This window comes from Lissotriton vulgaris, chromosome 2_1 (genome assembly GCF_964263255.1).
Source record: "Lissotriton vulgaris chromosome 2_1, aLisVul1.2, whole genome shotgun sequence".
In the NCBI taxonomy this organism is placed as follows: Eukaryota; Metazoa; Chordata; class Amphibia; order Caudata; family Salamandridae; genus Lissotriton; species Lissotriton vulgaris.
This window is the reverse complement of record NC_141687.1, coordinates 204419419-204440896: the sequence shown is the minus strand read 5'-3', so window position 1 is coordinate 204440896 and position 21478 is coordinate 204419419. Positions and strand designations below refer to the sequence as shown.

Below are 21478 nucleotides of genomic sequence, written 5' to 3'. Positions count from 1 at the left end.
GGAGACGTTGTCGCTAATCTTATCCATAACAGTGCCATAATTGGCCCGGATAAGTGCGTCCCTGTCTTTCTCAACTCGTATCCCCAGGTATTTGAAATCTCCCTCACACCAGGCAAGCGGGTAGTCCATGGCGAAGTTATGCGTTGACGCCGTAAGTGGGAATATACAGGATTTGCTCCAGTTAATCTGGACCCCGGAGAGGACTCCAAATCGCACAAACTCTCTAAGGATAGGGTTTAAGTTGTCACCAGGGTGACGAATGTAGAGCGTGATGTCGTCGGCATACATCGAAATTAATATCTGCCTTTGAAAGCACCGCAGTGCACTATCTCGGTGATGTTGGCGCAATTTGGCTGCTAGGGGCTCGGTGGCTATGGCAAATAGTAGTGGGGAGAGGGGACAGCCCTGCCTCGTGCCTCTGGATATAGTAAATTCCAAGGACAGTTTGCCGTTAATGAGGACCTTGGCCACTGGTTCCGTATACAACAATCTAATCCAGGATATGAAAACTGGCGGAAACCCCATACGTCCCAGCACCTGAAAGACATAATCCCACTCTAGCGAATCAAACGCCTTTGTGGCGTCTAGAAAAACGGCCGCCATCGGTAGGTCTTCATGAACCGAACCACAAATTGAAAAAAAAGTGCGGAGGTTATGTGATGTTGCCCTACCCGGCACAAATCCAGCCTGATCCGGGAGTATCAAATCAGGCAACAGGAGGCCAATGCGCGTAGCTATCAGTTTGGCGAGTATTTTCACATCACAATTTAATAGTGACAGGGGTCTGTACGAATCACAGCGGGTAGCAGGCTTCCCGGGCTTAAGAAGGGACGTTATTAGGGCGATTCTCATGGATGCAGGCAGGTGGCCTACCTCCAGTGCGTCCTCAAATACCTCGCGCAAGACCGGTGCCATGAATTCTATATATGTCTTGTAGAATTCGATAGGAATGCCATCTAGTCCCGTCGCCTTTCCAGAGCTCAGGTGCATGATGGCCTCCCGCACCTCGTCAAGTTGAAATGGGGCACTAAGAAAGGCACGCTGTGAGTCACTCAGCCATCCCAGCGACACATCTGCCAGGTAGTCGTCCAGCGACAATTCTCCTGTTCGGGTTGAGGTGTACAGAGCACTATAATGTCCTATGAATTCATTCATTATGTGTGTGGTGTCTCTAAGGAGAATCCCCTCTGCCGTTTCTAATTCAAAAATAATAGCGGGTGATCGCTTAAGTTTAATCGTAGCAGCTAAAGCCTTCCCAGGCCTTTCGCCTTCCCCATATCTCCTGGCCACCCAGTGTTTGTTTCTGAATTTCACCTCCCGCGCAGCCTCATCATTGTATTCCGACAATTTTTCTCTTATGGTAGCTAGTGTGTCGCCTCCAGGCTCAACCCGAAGAGTAGCCTCCGCTTCTCTAAGTTCTGACTCTAGCAGTGTCAACCTGTTCCTGATAGCTTTAAGTATCCCCGATCCCTTCGAGATGCAGAGACCTCTGAGTGTGACCTTAAAGGCATCCCAGATGGTCTCAACGTCTTTAACAGAGTCTCTATTGCGCTGGAAAAAATCCAGACATTCAGTCCTAAGTTCTTCCTGAAATGCATTGTCTAACAACATCATGGGTTGCAATCGCCATGCCGTTACTGGGGGCCCCAATTCAGCGCCTCGCAATGTGACGAGGACGGGGGAGTGGTCTGAGTATGTTCTGGGGAGATGCGTTGAGTGGATTAGGGTTGTGTAAAGCTGTGGTGTTAAGAGAAAGTAATCCAATCTAGCCCAGGACCTCGCCTGTGCTGTAAAGTGTGTGCCTTCCCCTGCCGCCCCGTGCATAGCTCTCCATGCGTCTAGTAGATTATTATCCTTAATCGTTGCCCGGAGGAACTCCCTCCCCGTGGTATAATGGTGGGGGGCCGGATGCGACCTATCCAAAGCGGGGTTCAGGGTAATGTTGAAATCTCCCCCCCAAATGAGATGCTGTGGCCCAGTTTCAACGATAGCCGCCCATAGGTCAGTGAAGTACTGCACATCATCCACATTCGGCCCGTAGCAGCAGGCCAGGGTGACAGCCATGCGCCCCAGTCTGCCCCACATCAAACAATATCTCCCTTGAGTGTCTGCTCTCGTGCCCACCAGCTGAAAAGGCGTGTTTCTTTTTACCAAAATAGCAGTACCTCGTGCATACGACGAGTAGGAGGAGAATACTGCATGTAAAGCCCATTTCTTTCCAAATGAGTGTAAGCCCTGCGGTTTAAAATGTGTCTCCTGAAGGAAGGCAATATGTATTTTGTGGCGGTCAAGGTAGCCCAGAATCTGCCTCCTCTTCCTAGGATCACCCAGCCCTCTCACGTTCCACGTAATTATGTTCAAGTCAGTATCACCCATGTATGCATTTGAAAATATCAACAAAAGGCCATGGTTCAAGACTGGGCCTCCCCGACCCCCACATTCCACATAGTATGGCTGTATAATGCACACACCATATTCTCCAGCGATAACAAAGGACCAGACAAACAGAAGATAGTACTGCCTCCGCAGCAAACCGCTGCAAAGTAGAGTTCACAAAGCGCACCCCAGGCGTATTCACAGACCCTGCGGAATCCGAAACACCCACATCTAAGCATAGAAATCGCTTGTTGATACCTTTCGCACATGAAACAAACAGTAAACAAAACATTCCCCAATGTACGTATCCATCCCTCCCTCCCCAAGAGACCCACAGTCGGCACATAGTGCGCACCGAAGCAGTAGCAAAAATTCCTCTCTCCTCCGCCCTCGGATCTCCAATTAAGGCTGTAAAGTGAGTCCATGTCTCAATACCTACTGTCAGGATACATCCCAAATCTACCCTACCCCCCCCCCCCACCCACTGAAGCATCCCCAACTCGCCAGTACTCAGAGCCCCCCCCCACCCAAAACCCTACCCAAACATTCAAACATGAAGAGAAATAGTACCAAGTCACTTGGGGTATACCCATTAGGGGACATCCGAGGTGCACTACCGCCCACCCCTAGTTCTCCCGCTCCGTGCATGCTCGCCCCTTGTGCCTCTGTCCGAAAGGGGAGGTGAAGCGGGGGGGGGGGGGGTGCCTGGCATACGTTACCACCTGTAGTCCACGCCCGTCCGTGGCACCCCTTGGAGTCGTTGAAGCCTTCATAATCAGAAGTGGCACCATCTTATGACTTCGAATCAGGGACCACTCCACAGTAGCACGTAGAACTCCATGGAGCGCAAAATCAGTTCACAGTTCACTCAGACCTTGCGTCGTCCTGGTCCTCGGCGCCCGCAGCAGGCCTTCCACGCTTCGGCAAAGTTTTAATGTAGTCCTCGACTTGTTGCGGGTTGACAAAGAAATGTTGCTTCCCCTGGTGCGTCACTCGCAATCTGGCCGGGTACAAAAGGGCATAGTCAACTTGAAGGTCTCTAAGTTTCCTCTTCACCACCAGGAACTTCCGTCTTTGTTCTTGTACCACCGGGGTGAAGTCGGGATAAATTGAAAAAGTAACTCCATCGTGTGAGAGGGTCTGATTTGCCCGGGCTGCTCGCAACGCTGCATCGCGATCTCTGTAGTTGAGTAGGCGCGCTATTATGGGCCGCGGCGCAGCGCCTGATTGGGGCCTGGGCCCCAGCGATCGATGAGCGCGCTCCACTATGAATTGGTTGGAGAAGGCCTCCGCTCCCACCGCTGCGACAAGAATCTTTTCAATGTAGAGCTCCATTTTCCCTGTATTGGTTGTCTCCGGAATGCCCGTGACGCGAATGTTGTTCCGTCGGCTTCTCGCTTCCAATTCCTCATTTTTGGCGGCAATGACTCGCAGCACATTGTCCATACGCGACAATCTCGTAGCGTGGGAGGCTGTGGTGTCATCATTATCGGATATACAGCGTTCCGCTGCTGTGAGACGCTCTTCGTGAACATCCATTTTCTGGGCAATGCTGTCCATCCTGGCCGAGAGGCTGTCCACTTTGTCCACCACTGTGGCGAAGCCCTGGCGCATCTCCTGGAGCATCGTAGTAAGGTCCTGCGCCATCGGTGTTGATGTGGATTGTTCCGCAGACGGGCTTCAAGGTGGTACGCCATCCACCGTGTGCCTCGTGGTCTTTCTTTGCACAGCAGGTTCAAATTGCAGTTTGGGCTGCTTGCTGTCAGGTTTCCCCATTGCGCCTCAAGGCCGACCTGTCCAAGCCGAGCGCTGGACCCTTCAATAGTAGCCTGCCGTGTATGGACTCACTGCCTCTTCAGATCAGCCACTCACTGCACCCCCAGGTCTCAGTGCGCTTCAATCCGGTAAGTAAATAGGGGCTCAGAATATTGTAAGGCTGTATCAGGCAGGGTAGACGGGTAACTGCTCCCAGGGCCCTCTCAGTACTGGCGTGTGTCTGGCCTCGTGTCAGGTCGTTGTGCAGCGCAACCTGCAGTGCCCCAAGCCTTCCTCAGTCCTGCGGAGAGTGGCAGATTGCCCACGTTCTCCACGCGATCACAAAAGTGCACCAGCTGGGGAGGCAAAGGCCCGGTCCCCCTCCCAGCGTTATCAGGCCGGCCGGGGGGGAGAGCCCAGTCCGCCTCGTACCGTGCGCACTAGCGTATGGCCGCAGCACCGACGTTGGTTTCGAGCGCCTCACCTCCGTCTGGTCTTCACACCGCCTGCGTCTGTCCCAGGATGTCCCAGTACCAAGGATAGGGTCTCCGGCAAACGATTTCGGGAGGATGCGGTAAAAACCGTAGTCTGCTGTCCCGGGTGCATCCAGGAGCTCCGTCCACAAGTGGCGCTCAGGCCTGCGCACCTCGTGTTGCGCACCGGTGTCTAGTGTCCACCTACGCCGCCACAGAGCTCCACAGCGGCAGGGCGTCCCCAAGGCGAAAAGCTTCAACTCGCTCTAATTTCGGAGTCATACAACTCCGAACCACCAAACTTTCACCGAGTGTTCAGCTGACCACACTCGGCAATTACAGGGGTTTTCAGACGTCGCGGACCAGGTCAAGAAGGATAAACTACGGATATTGGCGCCAGGCTGCTGGAGCCTCACGGGAGTGCGGCCATTCAGCTTGTGTGCCCTCTAGCGCCCCCCCACGACACGCACACTTGCACGTAGGAGACTAACTTCTTCTTTTGGTGCCTACGAGGCCACGGCGCTCTTTACCAATACCTGGGCTGCACCACGACATGCACCTAGCGCGTCCGAGTCTCACTCCTTCCGTTGGTGCACGCGATGTCCAGGTGCTCCTCACCAACACCCTGGCTGCACCACGACATGCACATGCCCGTCCGAGTCTCGCTTCTTCCTTTGTTGCACACGAGGCCCAAGTGCTCTTCACCAACACACAGGCTGCACCACGACACGACACAGGGAGCCTCGGCTAGTCTCCCCGTGCACACCACGACCAGACACTCCACCTGCACCTCGACACGCACTCTGCGCGTCTGAGACTTAGCTTACAGCTGCGTGCCCATGATCACAAGGCACAACTTCTGAGGGTCTCAAGCGACAAAAAGCACGCACACACCGCATTGCTTGGGACTTCTCCAGAAACTTTTATGATCCTGTATTTCCAAACAGGGAGTCAGCTCAACTCAGGCCCTTGGGGTTACAAGACACAGCACAAAGCACAGTCTTCTTCAAGCAGGGGGACCGAGTGCCTCCAAGCACAGTCACAACAGCCTCTTCCTTAGTTAGAACAGCAAACTGCAGACCAGCCCCAGATCACGAAGCAAAAATTGGTCTATCCACAGCAGTCTCCTCAGTTGTTCCTTCTTTAGCATAGGTTCCTCTTGACCACAGAATGGGTTTAAGCCTTTTCAGTCTCAATCCATATCTGTTTCATTCCAACGTTCAGGGGCTTCAGCTCTCATAGTTATACCCTTTAATGTCTTCGAAGTTTGTATGTGTATTGTCTCCGTCCCAGTGCCACATCTCTCCCGTTGATACAGGGGGTCTGGATCCTTAATCACTCCGCAGGAGATGGGTCAATTGGTTTATAGCCCCAGCTGAGGCCTTTTCACCTCCCGGGCTTCTCCTCCCCCTACTCACCAGATGCAGGGGAGCCTGGTGCCATCTCAACCCCTCCTGGGTCAAGATCTCTCCCACCTCTCCCAGCTCCTCTCACCTTTCAGTTCCAGACAGACAATCCACGTTTCAGAGACACACAGAAATGCTAAGAGCAAGGAACTCAGCCACTTTCTAAAGGAGTGGTTTATAAACACACAGTGACAAAACCACCTTCACAGAAAGATGCATTATGACACTGTGACTCCATAGATACTAAACTTCACCTCTCCATTATAAACTGACAGGAAACTAGGCTAACAAACACAACACCCAGCCTCCCTCATTCTGTCCTATGGGCAGAATGGCCTTTCAGCAATGAAAAATGGAGAGTTTTTCACTGCCAGAACATAACACACACCTCAGTTTATGTCCTGCCTTTAACCTACACTGCACCCTGCCCAGGGGTTACCTGGTACCTATCACAAGGGTGCCCCATGTGTATGTAAAAGGGAAAGTCAGGCCTGACAATTGGTTGTACTTGTCAGGACTACATGCTAACTTAGCTTTCTGCACGCAGGCCCTACACTGAATGCCTGAGTTCCCTTCTCTGCGCGCCCTTGCATTACTAGCCCTTGCACACACAGTGCACATCACTAGGGACTTTTACTAGTAAGGCAAACATACCAATCATACCCAACCATTCACTGTTACATTTCACATAGGGAACTCCTGTTTTTTGACACTGATCAGCAGTGGCAAAGTAACCATAGCATCTAAATTGGCATCTCTAGGTCAGGAAAATAGTCTAGGGGAAAAGCAAAAAGTTTAGGGAACTTTAACCAAAAAGGCTTACAGTACGGCATTTTAATATTAAATTGTATTACTTTGACAGAAACTGGGACCCATTGGTGTGTCAAGCGGTTTGTTTTCTGAAGTCACGAGGGCATGCCTGATTGGGAAGTGCCGCTAACAAGACCTCTTTCAGGGCGCTCATTCCTGTTGGTGCAGAAGCCGTTTACGAGCTGCTCCTTCTTCGGCGAGTGCGGTCCACCTGGGCGGGGATTGGTTAATTTAAAAGTGACTTGCATATTGCGGGCTGTATTCCCTCACCTACCTGGAGCCCCTGATGAAATGCCGCCAAGCATGAAACGCGTTGGGCAGCACAGGACTAAGATGGCGAAGCGCTTGTGCTGATAATGGAAAGCTGTTCTTCTCATGAATTAAAGAGGATTACCTTTATGCACTCGTGTGGGCTGACTCAATGCAGGCAAACTGTGTGTTGGATATATATATATATATATATATATATATATATATATATATATATATATATATATATATATATATATATATATATATATATATATATATACTCAGCCGAGAATACTATTGTAGAGAGGCACTTCGCCAATTACAGGATAAGGACAATTATTTACCAACAACGGAGGTAGATTACCAATCCAGCATATGAGAATATCACACCCTAATTGAACAATGGTACTGGAAAGGAATTCTCTCAAGGGAAGAATATTTATTCCTACAGAATAAACAACCAAAGATACCCACCTTCTACCATCTGCGGAAGGTCCACAAAGATGCCGCTAGACCACCAGGAAGACCAATCGTGTCATCAATTGGAGGGCTGACTGAAAATATGTCCAAATTGATTGACTCTTTTCTAGCCCCGTGGGTAACACAACTAAGTCCTTACACAAAAGACACGAAAGACTTCCTGAAGCAAATACAGCATGTGAGCTGGGAAGATGATTTTATTATGATAACTCTTGACATTTCCAGCTTATATACAAGTATTAGACATCAGGATGGAGTAAAGGCATTGGGAACTTTCCTTGGCCTCCGATCAGCCAGATACCTGGAAAACAGGCAAATGATAATGGAATTAATTTCATTCTGTCTTAATAATAACATCTTTATTTTCCAAGAGCAACGGTAAAGGCAAATCAGAGGGACGGCGATGGGCACCTGCTTCGCCCCTAGCTACGCAAATTTATTCTTGGGCTGGTTGGAGAAGCAGGCGGCCTGGACCGACAACAAGGGGGAGTGGGTGACAGGGTGGTCTGCTAGAGAAGATACATTGATGATCTCTTCATCATTTGGAAGGGATCAGAATCCTCAGCAGAAGAATATATCACAGCCCTGAACCAGAATGACTTAAATGTAACCTTCACTCATGAAATAAGCAGAGAAGAAGTTAGTTTCCTGGACCTGAGGGTGTTTGTCGAATCAGGGGCAATTCAAACGGCCCTATATAGGAAAAGTACAGCTGGGAACTCAGTCCTCTATGGGCATAGTAGCCATCCCCAGACCCTTGTTGATAGTATCCCTTATAGGGAACGATTAAGAATAAAAAGAAACAGTTCCATGGAGAAGGACTATGAAGATGCAGCAGACAAAAACATTAAACGCTTTAAATCCCGGGGTTATCCACAGAGGGTACTTCAACATGCCAAAAGCAAGGTTGACACAACCAACAGAATAACATTACTGGGAGACAGACAGGGCCGTAATCTTAAAGAGGGAACAGGCACTGTAAGGCTCATCACTAATTACTCGGTGGCAGCGAATAAGGTGAGAGTGATTATGTGCAGGAATTGGAACATCCTGAAGTCAGTTGTAGTGATTGGGAAAGAGCTCTCTAATCATCCCCAAATTTCTTTCAGAAAGACGAAGTCTCTGAAAGATAAGCTAGTTCAGAGTCATCTAGCCAAGGAAAACTCTAAAACTGGACTGCATGCAATGCACGGCTCGTATCCTTGCGGGAAATACAAAGCATGCAGCTCAAGCAAGAGAGTCCTATCCTATCAAGTGCCAGAAAGAAACTCATGCACTAAGATCTCTAAATTCATGACCTGCTCCACGACCTATGTGGTATACTGATTAGAATGCCCCTGTAGCTACCGCTACATAGGGAGCATAGTGAGCGCGGTAAAACTGTGAATACTAGAGCACCAAAGGGCGATTTCCAACCGAGATTAAAACTATCCGGTGGCTAGGCATTTCGCCACACACCACAACAGTGATAGAAATCTCCTAACCTTCTTTTGCCTTGACTACATCACAATGGACATCAGGGGAGGGGACTACAAGAAAAGATTAAGGCGTTTGGAGTCCAGGTACATCATTGAACTCCAAACGAAAATGCTGAAGGGGCTTAATGTGGGTGAGGAACTCATCACTCACCTGTAGCCCATTCATCTTAGAAAGAGCAGCACCAGTGTCAGAGAAGGTCCCTTGGGGGCTATCAGTGACTATGAGATCTTTATCTAATTGGAAGCATATGATCCACACTTTACATACATTGATAGTTGTTCCAACAGTGACAGGGAAGGGAACAATACATGCGAGAATTAGTCACTGTCTGCCCATTTAAGACTTAATCACGAATCAATGTAATTATGTTCAATGCGGATCATGCAACGATTAGTTTGAATAAGGCTAAAATGAGTGGATAATTGTATTTCTACCTACACATTTGTGAATTTGACAATGGAGATATAATGTTGATGTACGTTTTAGTGGTTGTATATCGCTTTTTCAACTATACCCATACAGGGTTTAATAATAATGTAAAAACGTAATGCGGTTTTCAAACTACCTCCATGTAATTATGAAATGTAGGAAATGAAATTTGAAATCAGCTTTCTGCAAACAAGAAAGTTTTGTATATACTTTTGTTTAGCCACTCTAAGATGGCGATCAAAACGGGGCGAGGAGTCCTTTATTCATGTTTATGTATCTAATGCCGATATTTACTTCCGCCTCGCCGACGCCAGCTGACACTGACGAAGGCTTAGGCTGAAACGAGTCTTGTTAATTTGCGCAAATAAACCCGAGGATGGTTTGATGCTGGTCCGGTCCTTTTTGACAGTGGAGCGGAATATATATATATATATCATTCCACAATATCCTGTAGTGTCAGCAACCAGAAAACGGGTCGAACACAAAGCAGGTACAGACCACAATGAGGGTTTCTTGGTGAAAAATAAAGTGCTTTATTCCATCGATGGGAACAGCAACATGACGCGTTTCGTCCGGGGAACCCGGACTTGATCACATGACAATCCCAGAGATACATGTGGTTAAATACTGGCAGTCACTACATATGGCCCCTCCCACGTGGTCAAAGACATAGAAAAAATACTAATTATAACATAATCGGCTGGCTGAGATGTGAAACTTTTCAAAATTCAATGTTGAAAAAATATTTTTCATAATGGTCTGTTCATAACATCGCAGTATTGAGAAATTTCATAGTAAAGGACAAAGGTTAAAACCATAATTATTCCTAAACTATCTCCATATATACATTGAAGAAAATAATGAACAGAAAGCAAATATAGGGCAAGTGCTTGAATTCATAGTCAGCCAATAAAAAGGTAACAATAAAATTGTTAAATAATGTATCTAGTCCTAAGAGGTCCAACGGACACAATCCAGTAACAACGTTAAAAAAACCACATAATAAAAGTGTGCAAAAACTAGTGCAATGATTCAAGTCCATAAAATGGACCAGAGCATGATAATTTCTAACATTAACAAACTATCAATAGCCAAACAAAAATATATTCAATAGTGATAAAGTGCAAAGTGCAATAAAGTGCAAGATACCGGCAGATATATACAGTACAGTAGAAAATTATAAAGTTAGAGCATAAGCAAGATTACTGCAATTCTAAAAATAGATGGAAAACACATTAAGAATATATCCAATAAATTGATCAGAAAAGGATAACACTGCATCAAAGACAATTTCATGAATCATGTACAATTAATTAGAATAATCCACAGGCAAGCCCAATAAGTTAACAATAAAACATCCTCAGCACAATATAAAAATAGGTAAAACCATATAAATAGGTAAAAACCATTAAAATACTGTGCAAATAATGGAATAAACTGGAATATTTACAGAAAATTATGAAGATCTTCTCCCATATTTAAGCCATTAGGAATCTTACTATTATATTAAGCAGAACTATATTATGGTTTTCCAACTGTCCTAATTTCTTTTCTTCATCACCTCCTCTCTTTGATAAGGGGACAGCGTCAATAACAAAATATTGCAAATCATTAAGATTGTTATTGTGGACCAATTTTAAATGACGTGCCACTGGGTAATTATGGTCAGAATTGACTATGGCCCGAAGATGCTGTAAAATGCGGTTATATACTTGTAATTTGGTGCTGCCAACATATAGCAGCTCACAAGTACACTTTAAAACATAAACCGCGTGATCAGTTTTGCAGGTGTAAAGACTGTTGATCTTAATGACAGTGTTAGTGAGTCCTTCAAGATATTCTGCAGTGTTGACTCAAAATTTACAAGCCCTGCATGAGCAACATTTACGGAACCCAGTTCTATTAGAAAGCCAATTAGGTTTAATGTTGACCTCTGGACTAGTTTTTACCAGAGCATCCCTCATAGAGGGTGCTCGGCGAAAAGTAATACTCGGCATGTCCTCCAAAAGGGGAGCTAACGTAATGTCTGTTTTTAAAATGGGCCAATTGGATTTAAATATCTGTCTGATCTTCCTTTCTTGATTGTTGAAGGTGGTGATTAACCGAACAGTGGGTTTATCAGTCTTAGTAGGCACCGAATGAAGAGTGTCAGTAATTATGGTCCCAGGTTCAAAAGTATGACCTGTCTGGTTTGACATCACCTTTTTAAGGGAGCTAGTGAGAGCATCTTTATCATATCCCCTACGTAAAAACCTCTGAAAAGAACCCTCAACACATATTGCAAGATCAATCTCATTATTGCATATGCGCTTAATTCTTAAAAAATCCCCATAAGGAATGCTCTTAATAAGATGGCGAGGATGATTACTTTGGGCATGTAAAATAGAATTTCCAGCCGTGGATTTTCTATGCATTCCAGTCATGATATTATTGTCCTCAATGTAAACCTCTACATCCAAGAAGTCTACACTCACATTGTTGATATTAGCTGTGAATTCAAGGTTCAAAGAATTGATATTGATGTTGTTAACAAATTCCTCAGCAGAAGATTTACAATATATATATATCCGGGCTGGTGATTGTTATGTTGATTCAAGAGATGTATATCGGTTAAGTGAAAAACGTTACTCATTCAGCAACACGCCACAGGAATGAGTTCGTGCTATGCTCATGTTCGTCAGGAGAAACATTAACTTTCATTTCGGCACATGCGATGCCTCCGATCAGTGGTGTGATAATTCTGAGGCATTATGGGATGAGTAGTCCCGGCCAGCATTTTAGATAACCTTTGTTAGGAGGCTCGGACTGGGTAATGAGATGCTGCAAGAAGGCTTGCACTCTATCATTTATATGCCTCAGTAAACATGCAGCGTGTTGCCAGTCAGTGCTATAATTTAAATATGTTTCAATCTCCGATGGCATACAACAGCACACAATTTCAGCATTGTTCGCCATGAGCCGGACGCTATTATACGGACATTCCCCAACAATGTTTTTGAATTCAGTATAATGGCAAATGTAATGCAGCGTGTCTCCCTCGAATTCTAATTTTAATTTTGAGCAGCACGATGGTTTTACACTTATAACCATATGACCAGCGCGATGGGATTCTTTTAAATGGCACATGGACATTACCTGATGTAGAATAACATGAAGATATCTACTGCTAAGGATCAGTGATTTAGTATAAATTTGTATTAGAATAGTTTGGTCTGGGCACTATGCACTTTATTCATGAACAATCTTGCATGCATTATGCAATATAGAAATGCCGATAATAACAACCATCTAATACACAGTACCAATGAAACGTTCAATATTCACTGATCTTAAAAATATTTACATTTACTATTTAAATTTCAAATATTTGTTTTTTAAAACGTCATGAACTTTTCTATGTCTATGATTTTAAGTATGTATAAAGGTTGATACCAAAATGCCCCACACTAGACTGAAGAAGGCTGCTGCGTCAGCTGAAACGCGTATCTATGTTGGGTTGGAGGAGGCTCATTTAATAAAAAGGCCTTAACCCAAATGGTCCTCGTGTGCGTGCTCTTTTCCTGATGGGGAGTAGAAGTTTTCCTGTTTGATATATAATTCTTGGACGAGGAGCTGAGATCCTCCATTAAACTGGGCGTGGAGGCCGCACTTGCTAAGAGGAAGAGGGACATTCCTTTAGAGGAACATTATTTTTCCTTGTCGAAGAAGGACTCCCCTTCTACCTCTAATACCCAAAAAATATGTAAAGTTTCCCAGAAGAGTAGACATCTTGAGAGAGTTCAGTCTAACGCTTTTAAGTGTGGTAGTCTAAGCGTTACAATAGATTATGGTGCTCGCAGCAGCACTAGAGGAAAGGTCAGCCTTGACATGGCTCTCGAAAAGGTTGTTACAAGTGGCATGATGAGAAAGAGCAACCTAGATGGTACAAAAGAGTTACGTGATGTGCAAAGTTGCGGGATCGAGGAGGAAGCTGTTGAGTATGGGGATTTAGAGTTGGACGAGTATGTTTGTGATACTCAGGAGAGCTCATACCTCTTTGAAAGCCTGGATGATGACTTGGAACAAGCTTCAACATTTAAGGGTGTAAAGGACCCCTTTGAAGGTGATATGTTCAACCCTAATATGATTAACCCCCTGCAAAGTGCAGAGTGGTGGCCTATGAATCATGTGGTTACATTTGTTTTTAATTATGGGTCAGGAAATCTTTTGATAACGATACCTGCAATTTATTGAGGGCTGAGTTCCCCAGGCCATCCACTGTAGATAAGACCCGTACTACACCCAATCTAGACCCAGAACTCATTACCTTTTCAGTCAAGTTTGGAAAGGGCCCCAGGAAGGAGATAGAGAAATGCCTGAAGCAATGTCAGGACAAGGTCCTTGATATTCTGGAACCCCTGACTCACATACTAGATATGGCATAGAAAGCCAGAAGCAATAAGGTGATGCGTCCAGTGCTAGCCTTCTTGAGAGAGAGAGAGAGAGAGAGAGAGAGAGAGAGAGAGAGAGAGAGGGAGAGAGCGAGGTAGAGAGAGGGGTCCGATTAATAATCTATTTGGACAACATGTTGCTAATGTCCCAGGACAGGTTAGAATTGCTGAAACATCTCGCTTGGATAGGCGATCTCTTGGAGAGTTTGGGGTTTGTAATCAACGTGGAAAAGTCTGTGGTGGTCACTACTTAGGACATACATAGAGTAACATAACATGGAACATAACATAGAATTCCAAAGCTTTCTTATCCCAACTGATTCTCCCACAGAAGAAGATAACAAAGATAAGAAAGCAGATAAGATTGGTTCTAGCAAGGAATGTGATCACCTTGAGGGACCAAGCAAGAGCCATAGGACTACTGTCTTCTTCCATTCAGGCCATTTCCCCAGGTCCCTTACATTGCAGAGCTCTTCAGAGGCTGAAGGCCTTAGGTCTGAGGAAAGGTTTATGGTATGGAGACCCAATTTCCATGTTCTTGGGCACTCAGGAGGATCTGGAATGGTGGTTGAAAATTTTAGAAGCTTAGATTTACAAAGCCATCTTAGTGGCTTTTCCAGAATAGGTTCTAGAATCGGATGCCAGCAGCATTGGCTGAAGTGCACGTTTGAATAAGTATGAGACAGGAGGCAAATGGTCCAAGGAGGAACAATCGTTACATATAAATTGTTTAGAGATTTAGCGGGTTTAAACATATTGATGAGCTTCAAAGATTTATTGGCAAACAGAGGGTCTCTGATTTGTTTGGACAGCTTTACAGCTGTTTCATATATAAACCGTTTGGCCAACCCGAGATTTGGCAAAACAGATATAGTATATCTGTTGGAATTAAAAGATCCTTTTCAGAGCGGAATGTATTCCTGGTCAGGAAAATGTAAGCCGGATTAGAACTCCAGTCACCTCATGTACTTCAGCAACTGGAAGTTGAATCCAGAGGTTTTTGGTTTGATTCAGAGGTTATGGTGTCCAATTCAAGTGGACTTTTTTGCGAGCAGATTGATATACAAGATACTCAGATACTTCAGTTGGAGACCAGAACCTGGGGCAATGGCAGTAGACACTTTTCTCCAGGATTGAGAGGGAGAGGGAGGTTATGCCTTTCCTAATGTTGATTAAGGTCCAGACAGAAAATGCAGTATCAATCTAGTAACGCCCTATTAAAAGTCTCAGGTTTGGTTCACAGGCGTGATGGAATTCGTGGTAGCAATACCCTGTCTGGTTCTGGTTTCTTTAGGTCTTCTGGTGGATGAAGGAGAGGAACACCTTTGGTTTTAGAAGGTAGCATGAAACTTCTTGGGAGATTTCATGGGCAATAGTAGATATTCTGGTCTTTCAGAAAAGGCTAGAGACCTATTGAATGAGTCCTGGGCAATAGAAAGAGATACAAAGGAGTATGGAAGAAGTAGTGTTGTTGGTGCATGGAAAGGGGTTTCTGTGGAAGCTCCTGTAGCCAAGGTAGAAAACTACTTTGCGGATTTATTCAGCTCCGATCTCTCATGTACGACTATCAACATGCTTTAGCTAATAATTTTGCTATATGAAATGACCCTTTGATTAGGAGAGTAATGTCGAGAGTTAGGTTAAGGAGACCCCTAAGGGCCTATTATGAAACGTTATAGGATGTTAGTTTAGTTTTCAGGTTGCTCACTTCATGGCCAGGTAATAATTACCTTTCGCTTAGACAGATTTCTTTGAAGTTAAGAACCTTACTTTTCTTAATTTCCTTAGAAGAGTTTCTGATGTTAAGGCATTGGAGATTTCGAATAGATTGTATTCTTCTGTCGGGGTACATTTTGACATTTGGGAGACGACTAAAATCATGTCTGAGACAATTTTTTGTACCTATTTTCCCGAGTGTGCAAAGGTATCCCTGGGGAGTTGTATGAAGTCATATGAGAACAAGTTGTTGGAATTTTGGGCAGATGGAGAGCAACAGTTATTACTGTCTTATTTAAAGTCTTACAAAGCAGTTTCAATAGCTACTTATGAGTGGTCCAATGTAAATACTTTCTCTAAAACTTTATTTAAGACCAGTGGAGCATATGAGTAGTGTGGTCCTGGATGGCTGTACACATGCATAATCGTAGCCTCTGGTCTTGTAATGAAATGGCAAGTCTCCAATTAACATGCAAAGACAATCTTGATTTCATTAAAGATAACAGAGGCTACCATTATCCCGCCCTCCTCACCCTATGAGGAGAAGAATTATTACACAAAAAAGGAATATAAAAGTAACATTTAATAATATGGATAATATTATGACAGCAATGTTCTTGTGAATTAATGTTACGTTTTTATTTTCAGACAATGTACAATAAGGGTATTTGGCAGAAGATGAAGGATTTGTCACAGCTTAAAGAGGATGATGAATGCATGCCTTGGATATATATATTGTCTGAACATTCTAATGCTTTGTGATGTATTTTATGTTCTTCAATAGGTTGCATGTTGGGGCAGCAATAAAATGTTATTGCGTAATGTTAACCTCCTTAAATGCAATCAAGATTCTCTTTGCATGTCAATTCGAGGATCGCCATTCTCTTAAGCTGTTGTAGCTTGTTTATCTCACTTCATCCAATAAGGTTTTTTTTAGTTTTATAGATGGCTGTAGCCAGGTTTTTAGGATTTTGTGGAATTTAAAATAGTTATCTTTGTTGCGTACTGAGAAAGGCAAGGAGTTCCATAACACAGGCCCGCTGAGACTCTCACTCAGTAGACCCTGAATCTAATATGGAAGTCAGTAGTCTCTAACAACATTTCTCCCATATTTTGGACTTGGTAATCAACTTCATTCACACCCTATGTGGGGTCCAACTAGAAAGGAACTTCCTATCCCTGGTCCAAGGATTCCTGGACCCAAAAATCAACTCTTGTAGTGATAGCCTTTTCATTGATATTCTCCTAACAGCTGCCTGCAAAACAGTACTTACTAACTGGAGAAAAACAGCAGCTACCTCTTTCCGATCTTGGTTAAACAGGGTCTCCTTTTTGAGAGGCACGGATAACCTCTCCCTCCGAAGCTCTCCACGGATAGTCTGCAATTCCTGTGTCTGGACAGCCCTCAACAACTACTTTGCCTCCACCAAACCTCCTTAAAGACCTATTGTGCGGTTAGCTGGATCTATTCCTTGTTGCCTATCACCTCATGTCTTTCTTTGCCCCGAACAAGCATTCTATCTGCTCCTCAATTCCGGCTGACACTATTTCCCTTGATCTCTGTCCTATTTAACTGCCTCGTGTTATAATCTTCACTGCAAGATACTGGACACCATGTACTCTATGTGAGCTGACCCTCTCTATACATTGCTTCTCACTCAATCGCCTACTGGTACCATATTAATTTTTTATTATGATTCATACATGCAGAACTTTATACTGTTCTGATTTAACGCGGCCTAAGTTTTGATATATGTTCATGATTTTCTATGTTAACCTCCTATCCCAGCTCCTCTGTACCTGGTCTGGGCTCTTCAATATGCACCTTTTTCTATTCCTTTTCTGTTTCTCCCTCCTCTGTTCATTTATCCTGGAAAATGTTCAATAACAATATTTTTAAATAAAAAGAAAGAAACGAGCATTGGCATAGGCAATAGGTCTGCCTTTAACAGGTGGTTGCTGACACGTTGTCAAATCTTTTTGTTTCCTTATATTTTCAAGATAGTCTGACAGCTTTTACTGAGCCCTTACTTCCTTTTTTTGCTGTCCTGCAGCATGATTTTGGTATTTTTATTTTACCTTTCCAAAATATAAAAAAGCCACAATTAGCTGCTGGTGTGTCACGACATGTGTCGAATGCATGCGTTCCAACCAGTGGCCGCAGCTAGCATGTAAAAGTGATGGAGCAGCACAGGGGGCTAAAACAATACAACTTACCGCCTCACTGTGCGTTGCGCTCTTCCGCTCCTGATGCACAGGAGCTGCACACAAGGCTCCCAGACACCTCTGATCCAATTCAGACACTGCTCTCATGCTGGTATTACCCAGTACGAGAGAAGCGCCAGGATTGGTCAGAGGGGGCTGGTTTCACGCTCCAGCAGGGACTGAGAGTCCTGAGCCCTGCTGATATCTCCAAGCAACAGCCTGGAGATATCCAAGTGTGCATGTCGGTTTGGCCTTTCTAAGACGGCAAGCCAAATCGACATGCGCACTTGATGCCCTGTGCCCACCACTCCCCCTGGTGCTGATGGCCCCGCCCTCAATTATTATTATTATTATTATTGCATTTGTTACGCACAACAGCTACCCACAAAGGGTTTCCCGGCGCGAGATTTGTAAGGATGTATAAATAAGGTGGATGGAGACGAGAGCCTAGATGTTAAATAGCCAGGTTTTTAGGATTTTGCAGAATTTAAAATAGTTATCTTCGTTGCGTACTGAGAAAGGCAAGGAGTTCCATAACACAAGCCCTTGGTAGCAAAAAGATTTGCCTCCCATACGGGATAACTTAATTTTGGGGATAACAAACTTTCTTTGTGTAGAGGAACAGAGGGATCGAGGTGGAAGATAAGGGCGGACAAGTGAAAGAAGATATTTCGGGGCTTTAGCAGAATTAATTTTGTGCATAAAACAGAGTGCTTTAAATTTGATTCGGTTTTCAACCTTCAACCAATGAAGGTCCCGAAGATATTGGGTAGACTTGACTAAGGCTCCCTCCTACATGTAAAATAAATTTGATAATAAAACAGTTTTATTAATTGCTTTATTATCATTTTATTTTAAATGTTTTCATGCTGATTCCAGCAATGGGGCAGTGTTCCCCCTCTTAATGGAGGAGCCGCCGCTGGTTCCAACACACATGAACATACAATGGCTTTAGCACCTAGAGTGAGCATGGGGGTTGCGGACCTCCTGATATAAAATAGATGAAAAAATATATATAAAAAGGAATTAATGCCAATGTTTGTGTGGTCTACTATTCAGCTTGCTCAAATCCATGAAATTCCATAGACTGATAGACAACGCTGTAAGACAGTGCCTACAGCCATCTAAAGCACAGTAGCCTATGGCTGAAATGAGAGGTCAGAAAGCCACCATCTATATCTGCTTGTCTTTGTATGTTGTGTGGATGTGATAACATGATCTCTCGCCACCGCCAGGCAGCTAAGCTGTCCAAATGCAAGACCTAAAATATAGCAAAATCTCGAAAACTGGGACTAAAGGTGTTAAAAGCCCCTCTAAGTAGCATTAATGTCATCTGCGAAGCGTGGTAAAAAAGGAAAGTGACATCTCCTGCGCCATTTGTTACCTTTATCAATTAGCTTTGCCATTTTCAATAATATCATCATCTAGATCCATGGTTCGATCTATAACAGCACCATATGCTACCAGTGAACAGTAATTGCTAAAAAGGAAAACTTCCATTTCCTGAAGTTTGGGAAAAGATCATCAGGAGCAGGAAGGAGTATTCTTTAGAAATAACTACTTATTCATTCTCTTTCCACCTCTGGCAACATCAGTTAAATAAATTGTCCATTCTAAAGTAAGTCCCACTAATTCTCTTCTTCTTTCACACCAGGTTGGCATTGTCAGCTTTGGCAGACACGAAGAATGTGGCTCTGAAGATTTTATGGGATTCTACACCCGCGTGCCCAGGCTTATGAGCTGGATAAAGAGCAAAACCGGAATAAAATGACAAAAAAGAGACAATTGTGTATGTACATCTATGGCACATGTTCACCACAACAGTTGGTTCTTTTCATGATTTTTGTTACTCTTTTTGTAGCAAAGCTCAATACAGACTACATACGTTTATATAGGGAATGTTACTTTGTCCTGTAGATATATTTTTAGAAAATAAAATGCATCAAGAGCATGTATATGTGTTTGTAGCTTTATTTTTTCACCACTGCACCAAACCAGCTGAAATGCTATTCCTCCTGTATATTGACTCAAACATATTGTATGATCATAATAACCTGGTCAAAATATTATGAATACAAAAATATTGTGAACCAAAATAACAAAGGTAAGTATAATATAGTTTAACTGTTTTAGAATAATATCAAGTTTAATTAACTTTAATATTGTTTTCTACTTTTTCTATAATAGTGTTTTGTTGCAGGGATTCTGCACATACACAGAACTAAGCGCAGGAAACCAGGACCTCGGTGTGTAGTAGTGTACCAGAAAACCCACCTCAGTACCCAGAACCCCAATCCGACTAGCTATAGTGTCTCATCCGTTCTCCCTACTACCCCGCCCTCAATTATTATTATTATTATTCTTGCACATGCATGGGCGTCCGCAGGGGGGGGGCAAGGGGGGTCACTTGCCCCCCCCCCCCCGGATCCCTGGATCTCCAGTGCATCCGGTGTGGGCCCAGTCAGGGTAGGCCCTAGTCCATCATGCTTTTGAAATGGCGCCATTGTTCCAGGTGGCAGCCCCCTCCATTGGGTGGGAAGGGTGTAAGGCGGTGTCCGAGAAGGGTGCAAGGCAGAGGGCGAGAACGGTGCAAGGCAGTGGGCGAGAAAGGTGCAAGGCAGAGGGGAGAAGGATGCAAGGCGGGGGGTAGAATGGTGCAAGGTAGAGAAGGGTGCAAGGAGGAGGTAGAGAAGGGTACAAGGGGGAGAGGGAGAAGGGTACAAGGCAGAGAGGTAAAGGGTGCAAGGCAGAGAGGAGATGGGTGCAAGGTAGAGGGGAGAAGGGTGCAAGGCAGAGGTAGAGAAGGTTACAAGGAGGAGCAGGGTGCAAGGCAGAGAGGAGAAGGGTGCAATAGAGAGGGGGGAAGGGTCCAAGGCAGAGGGGAGGAGGGTGCAACGGTGAGGGGGAGAAGGATGCATGGCAGAGGGGAGAAGGGTGCAAGACGTAGGTGGAGAAAGGTACAAGGGGGGAGAAGAGTGCAAGGCAGAGGGGAGAAGGGTGCAAGGCGGAGGTGGAGAAAGGTACAAGGGAGAGGGGGAACAGGGTGCAAGGCAGAGAGGAGAATGGTGCAAGGTAGAAAAGGGTGCAAGGCAGAGGAGAGAAGGGTGCAAGGCAGAGAGAAGAAGGGTGGAAGGCTAAGACTAGAACTGAACTGAACTGAATTGAAGTGTGCAAGGCAGAGGGGAGAAGGGTGCAAGTCAGAGGGGGAGAAGGGTGCAACGGGGGGGGGAGAAGGGTGAAAGGCAGAGGGGGGACTGGTGCAAGGCAGAGGGGAGAATGGCGCAAGGTAGAAAAAAGGGTGAAATGCAGAGGGGAGAAGGGTGCAAGGCATAGAGGAGAAGGGTGCAAGGCAGAGGGGAGAAGGGTGCAAGGCAGAGTGGAGAAGGGTGCAAGGCAGAGAGGAGATTGGTGCAATACAGAGGGGAGAAGGGGCAGGGCAAAGGGGAGAAGGGTGCAAGGCAGAGGGGAGAAGGGTGCAAAGTAGAGAAGGGTGAAAGGCAGAGAGGAGCAGGGTGCAAGGCAGAGAGGAGAAGGGTGCAAGGCAGAGAGGAGAAGGGTGCAAGGGGGAGGTGGAGAAGGGTGCAAGGCAGAGACGAGAAGGGTGCAAGGCAGAGTGGAGAAGGGTGCAAGGCAGAGGGTAGAAGGGTGCACGGCAGAGGGGAGAAGG

General features: G+C 45.1%; 1 protein-coding gene across 9 annotated transcripts in view; it reads left to right on the top strand.

The window, feature by feature from the left end:
- Positions 1-19760, top strand: part of LOC147729834 (complement factor B-like) — an 877333-nt gene extending 857573 nt beyond the window's left edge. For all 9 annotated transcript variants that reach the window (XM_086954737.1, XM_086954730.1, XM_086954734.1 and 6 more), the window contains one exon: positions 19466-19760. In XM_086954737.1, coding sequence (XP_086810863.1) covers positions 19466-19582 — 117 coding nt within the window. In that variant the 3' untranslated portion in view covers positions 19583-19760. The remainder of the gene's footprint in view (positions 1-19465) is intronic.
- Positions 19761-21478: the final 1718 nt, after the last annotated feature.